Raw genomic sequence first — 17,315 nt, forward strand, 5'->3', positions numbered from 1 at the left:
TCTGTTTTTTTTTGGCCATATCCTATTGTCTGGTGATGGCATTTGTCTTACCCTCCGAACACTGTGGTATGCCACACTCCTCTGCTCGTACGTTGGGGTCTGTGGTGTAACACCACGGACCACCGGGGTCGTTGTTGGGATTCCGACAGAAGTTCTCCCTCAGGTCTTGTGTTGGGTACCTATCAGGATAAAACCTACAGCGGAGTAGACACACATTATTGAAAGTGTTAACTGATACTGTAAGCTGTGTAAATAAATGTTAGGGAGTACTTGCACACTTGGCTGCTCTAGTGATATATACAGTACCATACCTGCCTGCTCGTGCTCTCAGTAACAAGCCAAATAAATTCAAGGGGCATTTACATTAAAGGGGCAGTTCACCACAAAATCCAAAATACATATTTTACCTCTTATCTGTAGAGCTATTCATCAGTTTAGATTGTTCTGATGTGAGTTGCAGAGTGGTGGAGATATCGGCTGTAGAGGTGTCTGCCTCATATAATAGAACTAGATGGTACTGAACATTTGAAAACCTCAACAGCAATGTCTCTTTCTAGAGATCATGACCCAAGTACTCAAGATAATCCACACCTCCTTGTAATGAGCAGTTTCATGTCAGAACTATTTTCTTTGTATGAAACTTCACCCGCCAAACTAATCACAGCACAGAAGGAAGTGTGAATAAACTGCTAGCTCACCTAGCACCACTGAACTAACTAATATTACCACTCAGCTGAGGAGAACGTCATTAGTGTTATCATCTCTTGCTGCCACTAGCACAAGCCTACTACCATGAGCAGATGCACACTTCCTTCTGTCCAGTGATACTGCTGTACAGGAACAGTAAGTATTTTCTTTTTATTAAACTACAGCACCCAACCGTATCAGCATGCAGAAGGAAGCGTGCATCTACTGCTAGCTCACCTAGCACCAGTGAGCTAGCTAACAATACAGCTCAGCTGAGGAGGACACCATCGTTCACGTCTCGTGCTGCCACTAGCATTAGCGTTTTATCCATAAGTAGATGCAAACTTCCTTCTGCACGGTACAATGATTGTACAGGAACCACATCACCGTATGGAATTATTTTCTTTCTACCTAACTACACCGGCCAACTGTATCACCAAGCAGAGGGAAACGTGCATCTACTCATGCTCATGACAGTACTAGATGTAAATATTAATGCCGTCATCTTCGGCTGAGCTGTGATGTTAGCTAGCTAGGGGTGCTAGGTGAGGTAGCAGAAGATACACGTTTCCTCCTGCGGATGATAGAGTGGGTGTGTGTAGAAAGAAAATAGTTCCTACATGAAACTACTCACAACAAGGTCTGTGGATTATCTTAAGTAACCAGATCATGATTTCGGGAAAGAGAAATTGCTGTTGAGTTTTCCAAATGTTTTTTTTTTTGCGCTTTGAGCACCACAAGACAAGTGCCATCTAGTTCCATTATGTTCAAGAGAAGGCAGACGTCTCTACGGCTGATATCTCCAGCACTGAGCAACTCACACCAGAACAACCTAGATTGCTAAAAAGCACTACAGGTAAGAGGAAGAATAAGTATTTTTTCATTTGGGGTTTAACTGTCCCTTTAAGATATATGCTTAATTCAGAGAAATGCTAGTGCCTGCAGTGTGACCAGGTTACATTTTAAGCCTTGAAATGATCAGTTACATAAGTCTCATGCAAATATGGTCATCAAAACCCTTCTTCTCTTCAGGTTTGCACCTTTTGCATGATTGCCTCAACGATTCCTACCATATCCTCGCTTCCTCATGTGTGAAGCAGCCAGACTCTGTCACAGCACAGTAACCACCAACAGCACAGAACAATGCAATGAACCACTTGAAGCAGATCAGGCAGGTCTTTTGCTGGCAGCCTTTGAACACGTTTAAACCTAATCCCTCTCTGTCATCGGCTACCTCACGTCAGTGTGAACAAGCGACTGTTAAGAAGACTGTAAGAAAAACCGGCTAGTCCAAACATATGGGATGTAACAATGAGGAACGGCATGGGACTCCCGTGTTAAATGAACAGTGTGAGAAATTCGTCTTCTGTCAGGTCAGGATGATGAAAAGCTGGTATGTCAGCACCCCCTGATCCACGCCGACCACACTCTCCCTCCCACAAAGGGAGACAGAGAGGGCAGACAGGAGGAGAAGTTGTGGGCTTAGAAGAGAGGTGAAAAGAAACAAGTGAAGTGACTGACTTAAGTGCTTTAACAAGAAAAAAGTGAGAATTACAGAGTGAGCAAAAAAGGCGAGTGTTTAATTGATGATGTAAAAAGAAACAACATGTGCAGAGAAAGAAAAAAGAAAAAGAAAAAGGAACCAGTTCACCCTCCCTTCAGCAGCTTGTCTGAACACACTACCCCAGACAATGACTCTTTTCTTGGGGGAGTCTGCTCGGCTCTCCCCTCCGTGCCCTGGGGCTTACGCAAGGCTTCTACGCTAATGCACAACATCATTCAATCCAGAAGTACAGTAGAAGAAATCTCAGGCATCAAATTCAGCAAAAAAATAGAGAAAGAAGGAGAAAGTCCTGAGCTACAGAACCCAGTCCCAAAAAACTCTGACAGGGTTAAGTCTAACAGCAACATTTCATTTACCCATGTAACTGCAACAAAACACTTGTTCCCCTTCGCTGCAATAGTCTGCCAAGTGCCAAAACTCACATCTGTTGTGTGTAACTCACAAGCTCAATATATTACTATCATAATACAGTATCCTTAATTTATAAATGGAATTACAAGGTCCCTCACTGAACAGAAAAAAAAGGGTTGCATCTGGTGAGAGTCCGTAAAAGGCCGCTGCATGGGAGCAAGTTAGCTATAATGATGTTGCACTAACAGATGTTGGCCAGTTATTCATCTCCTTGCCAAAGTCTGTTCCCATCGGAGTGCAGACACACATGCTTCGCTCTCCGGGCCGGCTAAACATATTGGCTGGATTTTTGTACATCACTAAAGATGAAATCTAGACCTGAAGTAACTGCTGCAAAATGTCTAGTAACATGCACCTGGAACAAAGACAGTCATGCTTCAAGGCTACGGCATCCAAAAGGAATAAAGTATTGGAAGATCAGGGCAAGTGAGCAAGGACATTATGAATCTTAAGACATGAATAATGATTTTTGGAAGCAGGACATCTGAAAACTGCTCAAGTGTCCTGAAATGAATTGTATAATTTTGGCATTAATTCACTTTCATGAGAAGTTCAATAGCACTCTCATTTTTGTCTGTTAAAGGGACAGTTCACCCCAAATCAAGGGATATTTTTTTCTTCTTACCTGAGGTGCTATGTATCCGTCTAGATTGTTCTGGTGTGAGTTGCAGAGTGTTGTAGATATCAGGCACACTCCTCATAGCACCAAAAGATACAGCGCAGACGGAAGCTTGCATCTACTGCTAGCTCACCTAGCACGATTGAGATAGCTAACATTACAGCCTTTAGTGTTTACATCCTTTGCTGTCACAAGCCTCTCATCCATGAGTAGATGCACGCTTCCTTCTGTGTGGTGGGGTGGTTGGCAAGTGTAGTTCAGTAGAAAGAAAATAGTTCCTACATCAAATTGCTCACAACAAGGTCTGTGGATTATCTTGAGTAATCAGGTCATGGGTACTGTAATGACACATCACTGTTGAGTTTTTCAAACGTATATTTTTGACGCCGAGGGCACCACAAGCCAAGTGCCACCTAGTTTCATTATATTCCAGAGAAGGCAGACATCTATACGGCTGATATCTCCAACATTCGGCAACTCACATCAAAACAATCTAGACTGACAAACAGCACTACAAGTAAGAGGGAAAATATGTATTTTGATTTGGGGGTGAACTGTCCCTTTAATTATAAAGCTACAGCCAAAGAGACATTTAGCTTAGCTTGGCTTAGCTTAGTTCAGTGTAAAGACTGCCATTCAACAAGCCATGCTAGCTGTTTCCCCCTATTTCCAGTATTTCTGCTAAGCTAAGCTAAGCTAAGCTAACTGGCTGTTGGCGCTAGCTTCATATGTACAGCACAAACACGAGAGAGGCACTCAACAAGCCATGCAAGCTGTTTCCCCCTATTTCCAGTGTTTCTGCTAAGCTAAGCTAAGCTAAGCTAACTGGTTAGTGCTAGCTTCATATTTACAGTACAAACAGGAGTGAGTCATCTAACGAGCCATGCTAGCTGTTTCCACCTGTTTCCATCTCTTTCTGCCAAGCTAAGCTAAGCTAACTGGTTGGTGCTGGCTTCATATTTACAGTACAAACAGGAGTGAGTCATCTAATGAGCCATGCTAAGCTAAGCTAACCAGCTGTTGGTGTTAGCTTCATATTTACAGTACAAACAGGAGTGAGTCATCTAATGAGCCATGCTAGCTGTTTCCACCTGTTTCCATCTCTTTCTGCCAAGCTAAGCTAAGCTAACCAGCTGTTGGTGTTAGCTTCATATTTACAGTACAAACAGGAGTGAGTCATCTAATGAGCCATGCTAGCTGTTTCCACCTGTTTCCATCTCTTTCTGCCAAGCTAAGCTAAGCTAACCAGCTGTTGGTGTTAGCTTCATATTTACAGTACAAACATGAGTGAAGCATCTAACAAGCCATGTAAGCTGTTTCCCCTTATTTCCAGTCTTTCTGCTAACCTAAGCTAAGCGGAGCTAAACTAAGCAAACTGGCTGTTGGTACTAGCTTCATAGACATAAGACAGACATGAGAAAGATATCCATCTTCTCCATCTTCTCCTCTGATCTTTGCAAGAAGCTGCATGTTTCTGTGGTTGCGTGTGCATTCTGACCTCCCAGTATGAATGTGAAGAAAAATAAAATTAAGTCCCTAAGGGATAAATAAATGATTGCAATGTAATCTATTATTATTAATATGAACAGAAATTTTCCATTCTCCATGCTTGGCTGGGCATCAGCACACACTTCTTTCAGGGCCTTGGTTCAGAAACTAAATATAGACAACAGGTGGAAGTCCCATTCCTGGAAGGGAACCTCCTGAGAAATCACCCTTGCCCCACGGCGATTGGTCAAGCATGAAAATAATAGTTACCTGAAGCTCAAATGGTGCGTGGTTCATTATGGTGGTAATTCTCACACAGCGGGACAGTCCCATGTTAGGTAACTCCACAGTGGCACTAAATCTCCCTTAAGTAAAGCTCCCTTTGACCCCTTTGAAAGTTTAAAGTTGCTGACAAGCCGGGGCGAAGTTACATTCGCCATCTGGGACGAGGACGGGAATCGTGTGTCAAATAAACAATGACAAAGGACTGCTAATGTAAAGAGCTGCTCCTGGAAAGGGAGGGGAGGAGGAAAAGAGAGGAGAGGACAGAAACACTGTGCTGTGCTTTAATTGCGGAGGATCACTGAACCTTTATTTTCTCTTGGTACGTCTGTGGCTTTGTGAGCTCAGCTGGACAACAGACAAAACATGACTTCAGTCTATAAATTTCTGCGCTTTCTTCCTTTCATTCTACCTCCCCTCTGTCTATTCTTCACCCTGCACTTCTTTAAACTCTTATTACTCTGTCTCTCAAGCCCCCCTCCCTGCTGCAGTTAAAATATCTTGTAACTAACGAGCCCCACTAATGAGATGCTGGCACAGAACCATTGTCACAAATTCACCGCTGCGTAGCTGGGAGAAAACATCGTTGGGATACACCTGATGGCCTCCAGTGCAGCAGAAAAACAACCTCGTCTGAGATGACATCCCTGCATGTGTTGAAAGAAATCTGACTTATTTCTGGCTAAACATTCCCTCTGCCTTCCCGTAACCCCCGAGGTGCAAGGGGGATGATGTGAGCATCTATAAATCAGCTGCTAAGGCCTGTTCAATATCAGACACAGAGAAATACAGAGGGAGCATCCAGGAAGGTGGCGGAAGCCTAAAGATTAGAGAAACAGACTTTGAAGGCTGCTGGTTCGAATCTAACGAGGGGAAGATTATAAAGTGTCATCAAGCAAGGCACAGCACCCTTAAGGTAACATGTAAATGTTTATAGCTATTCCTCATCTCATAAACAACCCCAGTTCCAATGAAAATGTAATTTCTTGCTTAAAAAAAGAGACGACTTACGTGTGTTCATTGATGTTATTATCTGACCAAGCTTGGCAGGTGATGTTTGACTTCGTCCAAGACCTCCTCCCCCTGTAGTTGTCCTTGGTGCCGATGATACACTCCCTTATATAATCTAAGCGAGGGAAAAGGCATAAGAAGCATTTAAAAACATCCATTCATGTTCTCACTTCTACAGGCTGCCTCTGTGTACTCTTTGTGTGCCAATTTATACACCGTTTAGTCAATTAAATGTTGATTTGTGTCCACCGCCTTGACCACCTGGGGTATATTTTCCCATGTATGGTCAATAAGACTTTTTTACAGCATGTGTTTTAGTATGTCCCGGCTTGTGTGTTATTCCCAAAGCAGACAACTCCCTGAAGTTCTTTAAATGTCACCGGGGGGAGTTTCCGTAAATTCTGCCTTAACTTCTAAAGTGCTAGATTCCACAGCTGGAGAAAGCCTTTGCGCTCCAGATTGTAAACAATGATTTTTTTTTTTTGTTTACACTCCACTTAAGTCTGCTACATGTTTATGCGTGCAACTCTCACCACAGGAGTGATTAAACAGCAGGGGGGGGTTAGGTTGTTTTTATTGTGTCAACAGAAAAACCAAAGACCTTTAAAGGCGTGGAGCCGACGCAAGGAGCACAACCTGCAATCACCGCCAAACAATTTGCCCGTGTAAATCCCTGTCTGCACCTTTATGTTCTCATGAGAAAAACACCAGAGTGCATAAACTCATTCCTAATAACGACACTAACCTTTTTTTTCATACAAAGTAAAGTTGACGTTGGTCTGCTTCTGCACACCGTGGGTGAAGCGGTCAAAGGGAAGCAAGTGGCATTTCCTGTTGTGCCGTTGGAAGTTGAAAGCCCTGCAGAAACACACGGGAAGTCGTTGAGAGATGAACAAACGATAAACAACAAAAATATGTAAATACTGTGTCAACATAGGAGGAGAGGAGGAGTGAGAGGGGAACACTGCCATGTTCCAGGGAAGCACAGAGAGAAAAGTGGAAATCACCTGCAGTTGAAGTTTTTCTTGACCTTCTTGCACTTGCGGGCGCAGTGTTCCTGCGATCGGCTGTTTCGTACCAACGGGGGCTGAGGGCAGTCTGTGCAAACCAGCATGTGACTCTCAGTCTTCTCATACTTCTGTAACAACTGATGAGTCCTTTTACAAAAACCTGCAAGAACACGAGCACACAACATGTTATCTGCATGTTTTAGTGCAGCCATGAGATTCAAGTGGGCCTGTCAATGTCAGGTCCATCTCGTATGGGACTTACTGTCTGTTTGTGACTTGAGAAAACCATTCACATAAAAATCCAAGTTGTAAGCATAACTGGGAAACATACAAGGGAACAGGCCAACAAATCTGAAGAATCACTGGAATCAAACCCAAATTTTAGGGATATAGTGCTACGCTGTCAGTGGACAATATCTTTAACACTTTACATGGCGAACTTTCCAATGTCCAATGTACTTCCTAATTAACAGTGTCTTATCTTGTTACTGTTGCGAAAATTGGTCAAATTTGTTGCCATATTGAACTACAAACATTATTAATCATAAATAAACAAGTTTCAACCATAAAATGTGATCAGGTTTTGGACCTTGTCCACTTTTGTGTTGGGATTGGCTGCAGACTGACTTGTTTATACATTAGTGTATTGTGGTCTCACTACCACTAGATGACACCAAAAAAAAATGTCCACGAACGAGGACAACAGGTCGAAGTCAGGTAGAATTAGTATAAGGTCAAGTAAACCCAAAATGTGATGTCCTCACATGACGACACAGGGTCTCAGGAGGATATAATGGAGCAAGATTACAATCGGCTTGTGGTGCTCAAAGCACCAAAAATACATTTGAAAAACTAAACAGCAATGTCTCTTTCCAGAAATCATAACCTGATTACTCAAGATAATCCACAGACCTTGTTGTGAGCAATTTTATGTAGGAACTATTTTCTTTCTACCAAACTACACCCACCAACTGTATCACCACGCACAAGGAAGCGTGCATCAACTCACGGACGAGAGGCTCATGCTTTCGACAGCGCAAGATGTAAAAATGAATAGTCCACCTTGGCTGAGCTGTAACAGTTAGCTAGCTCAGTGGTGCTAGGTGAGCTAGCAGTAGATGCACGCTTCCTTCTACGTACAGATATGTTTGGCAGTGTAGTTTGGTAGAATAGTTTGGTAGAATAGTCCCAACATGAAACTGCTCACAACCAGGTCTGTGGATTATCTTGCGTAACTGGGTCATGATTTCTGGAAAGATTCATTGCTGTTGAGTATTTTAAATGTATTTTTTGGCACTTTCAGCACCACAAGCCAAGTGTTATCTAGTTCCATTATATTGGAGAGAAGGCAGACATCTCTATGGCTGATATCTCCAACACTCGGCAACTCAAACCAAAACAATCAAGACTGATAAATAGCACTATGGGTAGGAGGAAAAACACGTAGTTTTGATTTTAGGATAAGCCCTTTTAACATTGTTTTTTCCCCATCTCTACCATTCATATCATATGGCGTGAATGCTGCATAATTGCTGCTGCAAGCTCTGTGAGCACTGCTTGTTTGACAGTGATGATAGCAATGCTCTCTAAAGCCACCGGTATTTAAGTTTTCCATCTAGATCAGTGGTTCCCAACTGGTCCAGCCACAGGGTCCAGATTTCTCCTTAGTTCAAGGTCCACACAGTTTAATGTATTCAGCATCATACTTGCATTTGGCCATGTTGTCTGGCTAGTTTGCTGTCTCTGTTAAGTAGCTGTCCATTAGTCACTCACTCTACAGCAGGAAATAACATTTCAAAATAAAAGCTCTGTGCCAGAAATTCACTGTACTTAAGAAAGTGTGTTTTTTTAAAAACTTGACATGTTCGTGGGTCACTTGCGGTTCATTCAGAATTGACCCGTGACCTACTTTTGGGCCGTGACCACTTCCCTAAAGGACAGTTTTGAATTATAATCTGCTTCCATTATGCATTATATTTTCTAAATGCCCAGGGTTGCTTGATTACTAACCTTGCAGTTCACTTCCTTTCCCCGTCAAATATTACTTTATATTTAATGGCATGTGGTTCAGAATAACGATAAAAAACAAACCAGGTTGGGGACTTCTTGGCAGCCAGGTGGCCGCCTCTTTTGCATGTTGCGCTCCTCTCTATCGTCCCTCGTTTCCTGTCTTTATCTACACTGTCAGCTATCAAGTGAAGGCAAAAAGAAAAAAAATCTAAGGACCCATGTGGAATTTATTTGGCTCCCCTTCATTGACAAAGCATCAAACATAACTGAAATACTGGAAGACACGGCCAAACATTTCACTGCTGCTGTCAAGGCGCTGGGATGGAGAGGAACTTGTCAGAATGAGATTATTTTCTGGAGTTTCCTCCTGGTGGTTTGCGTATAAGAACAACAGGAGGCTGGTTTTAGGGTCTTGGCATGGAGGTATGGCAGAGCAAAGATGAAATTATTTTCCTGTTATGTATTTAACTGTGTGGCCAGCTGTCTGTGAAACCATCCTTCAGTTACAGCTTGTTTATGACTTCATGCTTGTTGGCATATTAGCATCCAGAGTCGCAATGAAACATCCTGCTATTCCCGAACCCCTGAAAACTCTGCTGTTCTGCTGCTCTTGATAAAAACCTTGCTTCAGATTTGGCTTCGGCCGTGCTGTTCAAACCGAGGTAGCGGACTAGTTTATGTGTCAGAAAATTAAGTATGAAGTGTATCCATGATGAAAACCCAGCCCGAAATGCTCCCCAGCTCCTCCTGCTTCAAACCAAGGTAGCTGCCCGAGAAATACAGAGTGGGTGCTGAACTGTGAAGACAGCCAAGAGAACAGAATGATGTCCATCCAACAGGCTGATGTGCTCCAGTGCCTCAGTTGGAGATCTGATGCTCATGAAGGCATATTTCACATTTTACTGCTTTCAGAAAGAACCACAAATCCTATTTTTTCCATCACTTTGTACTGCTTCACGGTATTTGTAATGCCACAGTTTTATGTTTTTGTAGATGCATTTAAGGGGTATCTGTGATTCCTCCAAAATTCCTACAATGCATGACTCCTTAACAGTCCTGAAAGTCTCATTAGAGCTCCTGCGGTTTCAAGGAATACTTCACCTCCTAAATGATTACTTATTTATAAATTACTCACCCAGTGTTACCCTGAATTCGGGAGGGAAACACTGTTTTTCTCCAATGTCTCCACAGTGAACGAAAAATCCAAATACAGAAAATTCTTCATATGACTAGAGTAAAAGGGGTCTGCATGCAACAGCAAAGCTGTATCAAAACATCCATTTACAAACTCACAGACAACTCGTGGAGTATAATCCAAGTCTCATTTATCCTGTCGCATGCTCAGATGTCAGTTCAGTCAGGAATACATTAGTCAAAGAGAACTTTTTTCCTTTTGCAGTATAATATTTGGCTGTATGGCTCTGTTCTGGGGCCTCTCTGTCTATCCTCGGGCCTCCTCAAAAAGCCTCTTCCACGCACCCACATGGAAAGCCTTAAAGTGGAGAGAGCACACCTCTCTGCCCTTCCACTTGCAAAAGAAGAAAACCTGAGGCAGAGAGAGCAAGCCTCTCTGCCCTTCCATGCACCTACATGGAAAGCCTAAGGCAGGGAGAGCAGCAGCAAAGACCCCCCCAGGAACAGAACAGAGCAGCATCAATGACAAACAGAAATGACATTGATAAGTCAGACACAGCATGAAAAGGAGGAGCTGGGGTGGAGGCGGGTTGAATAGCAGCTTGCAGAGGAAGCAGCAACAGTAGGCAGGCCAGAGCAGTTTCAATAGGGCGCCCTAAATGAGATTCACCAACTGGTTGCATAGAAAGGAATCATGTGATCTATCAGCTGACTCTCTTTCATCAGTCTGCTGCTCCATCAGTTGATTGGGCTGTTTGAGATCAGCTGATGTAGCTGGGATGTGAGCTGAGCTTGACATCGTGTCCTGCCTGAACTAAAGCTATGCTCAATTTTTAGTTAACTTGGGTTACACTGCACGAGTTGTTTAAATAGATGTTTTGATATAATTTTGCTATTGTTAAATGCGGCCCACCATGACTTTGATTTTTGGACACATTGGTTCACTGGGGACATGCAGGAAAAATAAAGTTTCTTTCCAAAGTTAACGTAACACCGGGTGAGTAACTGATATACAGATGGTCATTTAGTGGGATGAGGTGACATTTTGTCTATTCCCCTTCATTTTGAGCAACAGGGATGGCATTTATTTTTAGGGAACAAAACAAGAAGTAGTCGGAAGTTCCTTTTTTCAGATAAGCTTTGATGTCCCTCATCATTTCTATTTCTAACTCATGAAGTTTTATGTATAAGTTCATACACAGTCTCATAGTTATTGGCATCCAGCACATACTAGAAAACAAAGTATGCGGAAAAATGGAAAAGGTTGGGAAAAGGATACATTATTTTATTTATGGGCCTTTGTTGAAAGCTGTTTCTTTGGGAGAAGCACATCAAAAGAGAATTCTATCATTGCAAAGACATAGCATAATGTATATGAGATCCAAGTGGGTTCAAAAGCAGGACAAAACCATATTTTAAGTCCAAATCCTCTGTGATGCAAATCATTCATTCCTACCTACTGGAAAAAGTTAAGAGCCCATCCTTCAGCGGTGCGGAGCTCAACTGTAAACGCTCATTTCGGATGGCTACGGCAACATCTTTAAATGTGTTTAGTTACAATAGTTTTCCGTTTGTAATTAGGGGCAAGTGTGATATAAATCACACAGGAAAATCTCAAGCTACCGAGTTACAGCCACACACCCCCGTGCCAAGAGCCGACACAAGACGTTGTGTGTGTACTTAGGATATTGTAAACTGTGGAGCGTTTAGAGGCTCCTCATGGTCGAAAATGGTTTTTGGGGAGGACTTGTTATTAATGTTTGGGCTCCTCTGGACCACATCTGGCACTCATCACTGTGTTGTTCCAGCCCTGATGTCTGGCCAGGCTGCTCAATTAGATTTCACTTAGTCTCTTCCTCTCCTTGCAGTCGGACTCCTGCTATCTCCAAATCCCGAGCATTTGCCGAAGCTGGAGATTATACTAAAACGTGCTCGATGGCCGAGTGCGAAAGAGGTGAGGTTTAATGAGAGGAGGCAGCTATAGCTTACAGGAACAAGTCCGAGTCCCTTGTTTAGCTTGAAAAATGTAGATAGGAGAGGTGAACGACCGACACTCTGACCTTCCTCTGCAACTTCCACTGTGGTGCCCTTGAGCAAAGAACCTCAATGTCAGTTGGATAAGCTTTTTAGGCATGCTTTCCTAGAATACAAGCCGTCAGAAAATGTACAGTTAAAGGAAGTGTTGAGGAAAAAGTGTATAACATGAACAACAGGAAAGTAGCAGGTTAAAGGTGTGCCTCTGTCTGGGAATTAAGCAGACATTACATCTGCTTCAGAGAGCGCAAAATGTGGAGCCAGATGTTGCTCCCCTCCCCACAGCTCTCTCTTCCCCTCTCTCTCACACACTCACACACACACACACACACACACACACACACACACACCCCTTTTCTATCTCTCTACCGGGACAATGCGCGAATACCACAGCGCAGAGCGCGCGTTTTACTTTCCCCAAACCCAGGCCGGTCAGAGGTCAGGGTCGGCACCCTTTGGAGGTGGTAACTATGGATTCAGTGCTTTGCTTGGTGACATGTCAGCGGGGCGGATGTAAGCTGAGACGGCCGAGATAATCCGCGCGTCGTGAGAAGGAGCGGCGCGGAGCTCCGTTTGGAGGCGTTTAACTGACGGTTGGTCGTGTGCGCGCCCTGCGCTGCAACACCACACGCAGACGTGCATCCTTTTAATACCTGGCGTCACTGAGATGCAGGAGTGCCTGTTGGTGAAATGACAGGATTCATATCAAAAAGTACATCAGCACATGCACTTCAAAACCATGCGCTTTGGCACGGCTCTCCGGCGAGCTCCCTTATTCTGGAGGAGGAAGCGCTCTTATAATTACATATGATTGCACTGACGCATGAATTAATCTTAAAATGTATTTGCAAACTTAACGATGAGACCCAAATCTGAAATAATACTGGGAGAACCCAGTACTGGGATCAATTAGTTCCTTAGAAAGAGGAGCAGTTTAATGACCTCAATTATTTCATTCAAAGTTTCATTTGGACAAAACGGTTATTAAGTGATTGGAATCTGACTCTCCTTGATCTTCCCAGAAAATAGCCTTAAGTGTGTTCTCTTTGTTCCTTATTAAATTACAGTTGCTCATCAGACACCCTGAGCCGCAGCAACAGTGCAAGACAGGACTTGTGATCAAGTTTACGCAGATCCAATCACGTCATAATATCTAATTAAATCATCTGCGTGCACAAAACAACATGCACTGCTTAAAGGTCAAGTCATGACTAGTACTTTTTTAAATGATGAGAAGTTGTAGAGTATTTTTTTTTTCTGTGCCAACTTTTCTAACTTCATTTTAAGTTGTTTGTCACCCTCAAGTAGCAGCTCCTCATGTCTTACCTGTGTCCAGTACAGTGACCACAACACACACCACAGCTTGGTAAATCCACACGTTTGTCCTCATGGTTAGGAAGTTTGGATGCAGGTTAGAAAGTCCGGATGAATTGAGCAGTCAGACTCAGGCGGTGGTTTGTATGAAGTCCAGAGAGGCTGATGATGGCCAGCAGAAGACTTGCCTTCCTCGCACAAGATGCCACTTTTCCAAGAAACCACACGTCCTCGGTTCAACCCCCTTTTCACTTGGGTTTGTGCTCCTCTCTGTCAGCGTCTCTCCTCACCACTGTCAAGTCCTGGGGAATAAATAGGGCAACTTCCGGTTGCTATTTTCAAAGTAAAATCGGATGTGACTCACAAGCCAAATGTTCTGAATGTCTGCTGATGTTTAATTTTTTTTTCATATTGTCATGAAATCCCCCCAAAAGGAAACTAACAATGAAAAAAAAAAATCCTGCTAACTAATACAGCGAAGCCAGATGCTGGTCTAGTTTAATCACTCTAAAAAAGGATTCATGGGGTTGTTGGTTGTGCTTAAAATAAGGAAGTTTTTCAGAATAAAAAAAATAAATATTTTTTTTTCTTTTAAAAGAAAAAGTTTAATTAATGTTGTTCAATATCAAAAACATTGACTGGGAAGGAATTAAAATAAATAAGTTAGAAAATCTTAAAAATAGTTTGACCACTATATAAACACTGCTTTTGGATAAATATTAAGTTAACTTTTTTGGTTGTTGATTTTGTTCCTCTTTGGGTTTTTTTTTAAAGAAGCATTAAAAAAAAATCCACTGGGGTGGACAGTATGTGTTTAAGAGAAATAAAAAATAATGACAATATTCAATGTATTATGTGAAACTATAAAAATATATCTTACTGCTGTTAAACTAGAGTGTTCACATATTTTGATATAATTCAATACTGTTTAATTCCTCCCCCTGTTAAACTATTTTTTCCAATAAGCGTTTCTACAAAAATAAAAATAAAAAATAAAATGAAATATTGTTATTTAAATTTAAAGTAAATTCTGATAACATAAATTAATCTATTTACAGCCCAAAAAGTCACTGCAAATGAAGTAGAAATTGCAGTAATGCTATTAATTGTAGTTCAAACACAGCCAGTGCTGCATGATGTCCAGTTTAGTGGACAGATTATTAATTGTAATTTCTTCCCAACATAAAATCAATACTTGGAAATTTTAACTTAGATGTAACTTGACTTTACTACAGTTAACATGGGCACCCTCCATCCCAAATACATCATTCTTTTGCCTTAGATGCTCCCTAGGGAACCCAAGGTGTATTAATCCACATCTGAAAACAGTGCCCAACAAATGCAGTTTACTTTTTACTAAAAATCAAAGTTGACCAAATTGTATCCCATTTTTACATCTTATTAGCCTTATTTTTTTAAGGGTTCTGTAATCTGCAGGAAACGCAAACACCAATTACTGTACCTCAGATTCTCCCAGTTATCAAAAGCATTTTTAACATATTTCTATAAGCATGCAGGATTAAGCAAGATTCCATTAATCAAAGGAGTCAGCCAGAACAAGCCAACCGTGACAGAATAATGTGAGGCTGTTCTGTATGCCTTTCCAGTTTGTACAGTTTACAATGAAAACTGCAGTGATTTGATTCATTTTGAAAGTGACATTTCTCATATGCTTGTCATGTTATATTTGGCTAAACAGACTGTTTTGGAGAGCACCTTATTAAAGTGTATCTTTAATAAGACATTTTAAAGGGACAGTTCACCCCAAAATCGAAAATACATATTTATCCTCTTACTTGTAGTGCTATGTATTAATCTAGATTGTTTTAGTGTGAGTTACCAAGTGTTGGAGATATTGGCCACAGAGATGTCTGCCTTTTCTTGAATATGGCAGAACTAGATGGCATTTGGCCTGTGGTGCTAAAAGCGCCAAAAAATACATGAAGAAGATAAAGATGGATGACATGACAGCTCCCCCAAAGTGAAGCCAAAACATCTCAATCGCCCCCTGTTACCTGGCTGCATTACAGCTCATATGGCCTGCCCTCTCCATTTTAGTGGATGGGACATGAACCAAACTAAGAACCCAAAGTACACATCAAACAATTTTTTTCCAAAGATGGTGTCTGTCATTTAAGGTAGATTTTATCACGCTGCTGTACGTTTGTTTGTTTTTCTGATAAGTTTGGTTTTAATTAGTTATTTAATGCTATAAAACAGGGATTTTACAACATGATTGACAACTGTGTGAGCCAATCAGGGGGCTCATATTCAGTGGCACGTCACAATTGGTCAGACGCGTGTATGGGCTATTTTTCTTCTACCTAGCTACTGCCAACTGTATTACAATGCAGAAGGATGTGTGCATCTAACGCAAGATTAAACGTTAACGGTGTCTTCCGCAGCTGGGCTGTAACGTTAGCTAGTTCAGTGGAACTTGGTGAGCTAGCAGTATGTAGTACTGCATCTTTAGGGTGCTTTCACACCTGTTCTGTTTGGTTTGGTTCAATCAAACTCAAGCTGTTTGCCCCTTAAGTGTGGTTCGTTTGGGCAGGTGTGAACACAGCTATTGCACTCGGGTGCGCAACAAAACAACCAGATTGAGACCTTCTTAAAGAGGTGGTCTCGGTCCAGTCACAAACAAACTATACTATAGTAATATAATATACTAAACGATTACAGCCATAAGTCATTACTTTGAGAAGGTTTTTCACCATAAGGACTTATGGGATCTTTTTTTGTTTACAGTGGCGGGAGTGGACTTCCATATTTTTGCATATCAGGACAAAATTTGCATATTCTCAGTCTGCATCATAGCTTGTAAGCTGCCACTTCCTTTGACTGATGTGCTTAATGAAGTGACATACTTGAGACAGGATTGCGCGCACCCTTTGTAGTGACAGAATGCCACGCTACATCACGAGACAGCATCTTTTTTAGTTTTTAAAGACACGCGGGTCAACTCTTCTCATGAAAGTTACATCATGACAAAGATACAAAACAACTGGACTGAGACCTTCTTGAAGAGGTGGTCTTGGTCTGGTCACAAACAAACTCTGGTGTGGTTCGTTTGTGGTGAGGACGTGTTCCAACCTCGATCCGAACCAACTGCAGTCACATGACACATTGTTTGGGTTAAACATGAGCATGTTACAGTCCTGGAGGATTATTAATGTGCACCTCCTCCTGTACTGCCTTAATATGCACATTCAGCACATCCAATGCATCAAAACATTGTTTTCTAGTTGGAGCCGCGTCCCTGATTCGGACCAAAGCACGACAACTCTAGGTCTGAAAGCACCCTTAGAAAATGGTACCTGACATATTCACCCCTTAACAGCAGGTGGTGATGCTAAACTGGATACAGCACAAAGAATTAACTGCTAGGTAATAGTGGTGGCCATAAAAATAACAAATGATTCTTGTGTTGAACTGAGGGTCATGAAACAGGATCTTTTTGACAAGACCTGTCTCTCCTCACTCGTCTCACTTTGGCTCAACTGAAAAGGCAGATGGGATTCTTTATATGGTGCGCCAAAGAACACTTGGCCCAAAGTAGTGATTGCATCCTCAAAGGATTAGCCAGTTGCAAAACTCCTAATACAGCAGACAAAGTGCACAGGCATAAAACATACAAAACAAGCAGTAAAGAGTCTACTGAAGTGTCCTGAAGCAAGACACTGACACTGCCCCAAAACCAGTTTACACTGAACTCTTGCCAAGTGAACTCAATGACATGAATAGGCTTTTA

General features: G+C 42.0%; 1 protein-coding gene across 2 annotated transcripts in view; it reads right to left on the reverse strand.

The window, feature by feature from the left end:
* hgfa (hepatocyte growth factor a) overlaps positions 1-13,858 on the reverse strand; it is a 34,003-nt gene extending 20,145 nt beyond the window's left edge. For both annotated transcript variants that reach the window (XM_049567200.1, XM_049567199.1), the window contains exons 1-5: positions 13,577-13,858; positions 7,070-7,232; positions 6,808-6,920; positions 6,063-6,177; positions 52-194 (exon numbers count right to left, since the gene is read on the reverse strand). In XM_049567200.1, the coding sequence (XP_049423157.1) occupies positions 52-194; positions 6,063-6,177; positions 6,808-6,920; positions 7,070-7,232; positions 13,577-13,640 (598 nt within the window). In that variant the 5' untranslated portion in view covers positions 13,641-13,858. The remainder of the gene's footprint in view (positions 1-51; positions 195-6,062; positions 6,178-6,807; positions 6,921-7,069; positions 7,233-13,576) is intronic.
* Positions 13,859-17,315: the final 3,457 nt, after the last annotated feature.

This window comes from Epinephelus fuscoguttatus, linkage group LG22 (assembly GCF_011397635.1).
Source record: "Epinephelus fuscoguttatus linkage group LG22, E.fuscoguttatus.final_Chr_v1".
Classification (NCBI taxonomy): Eukaryota; Metazoa; Chordata; class Actinopteri; order Perciformes; family Serranidae; genus Epinephelus; species Epinephelus fuscoguttatus.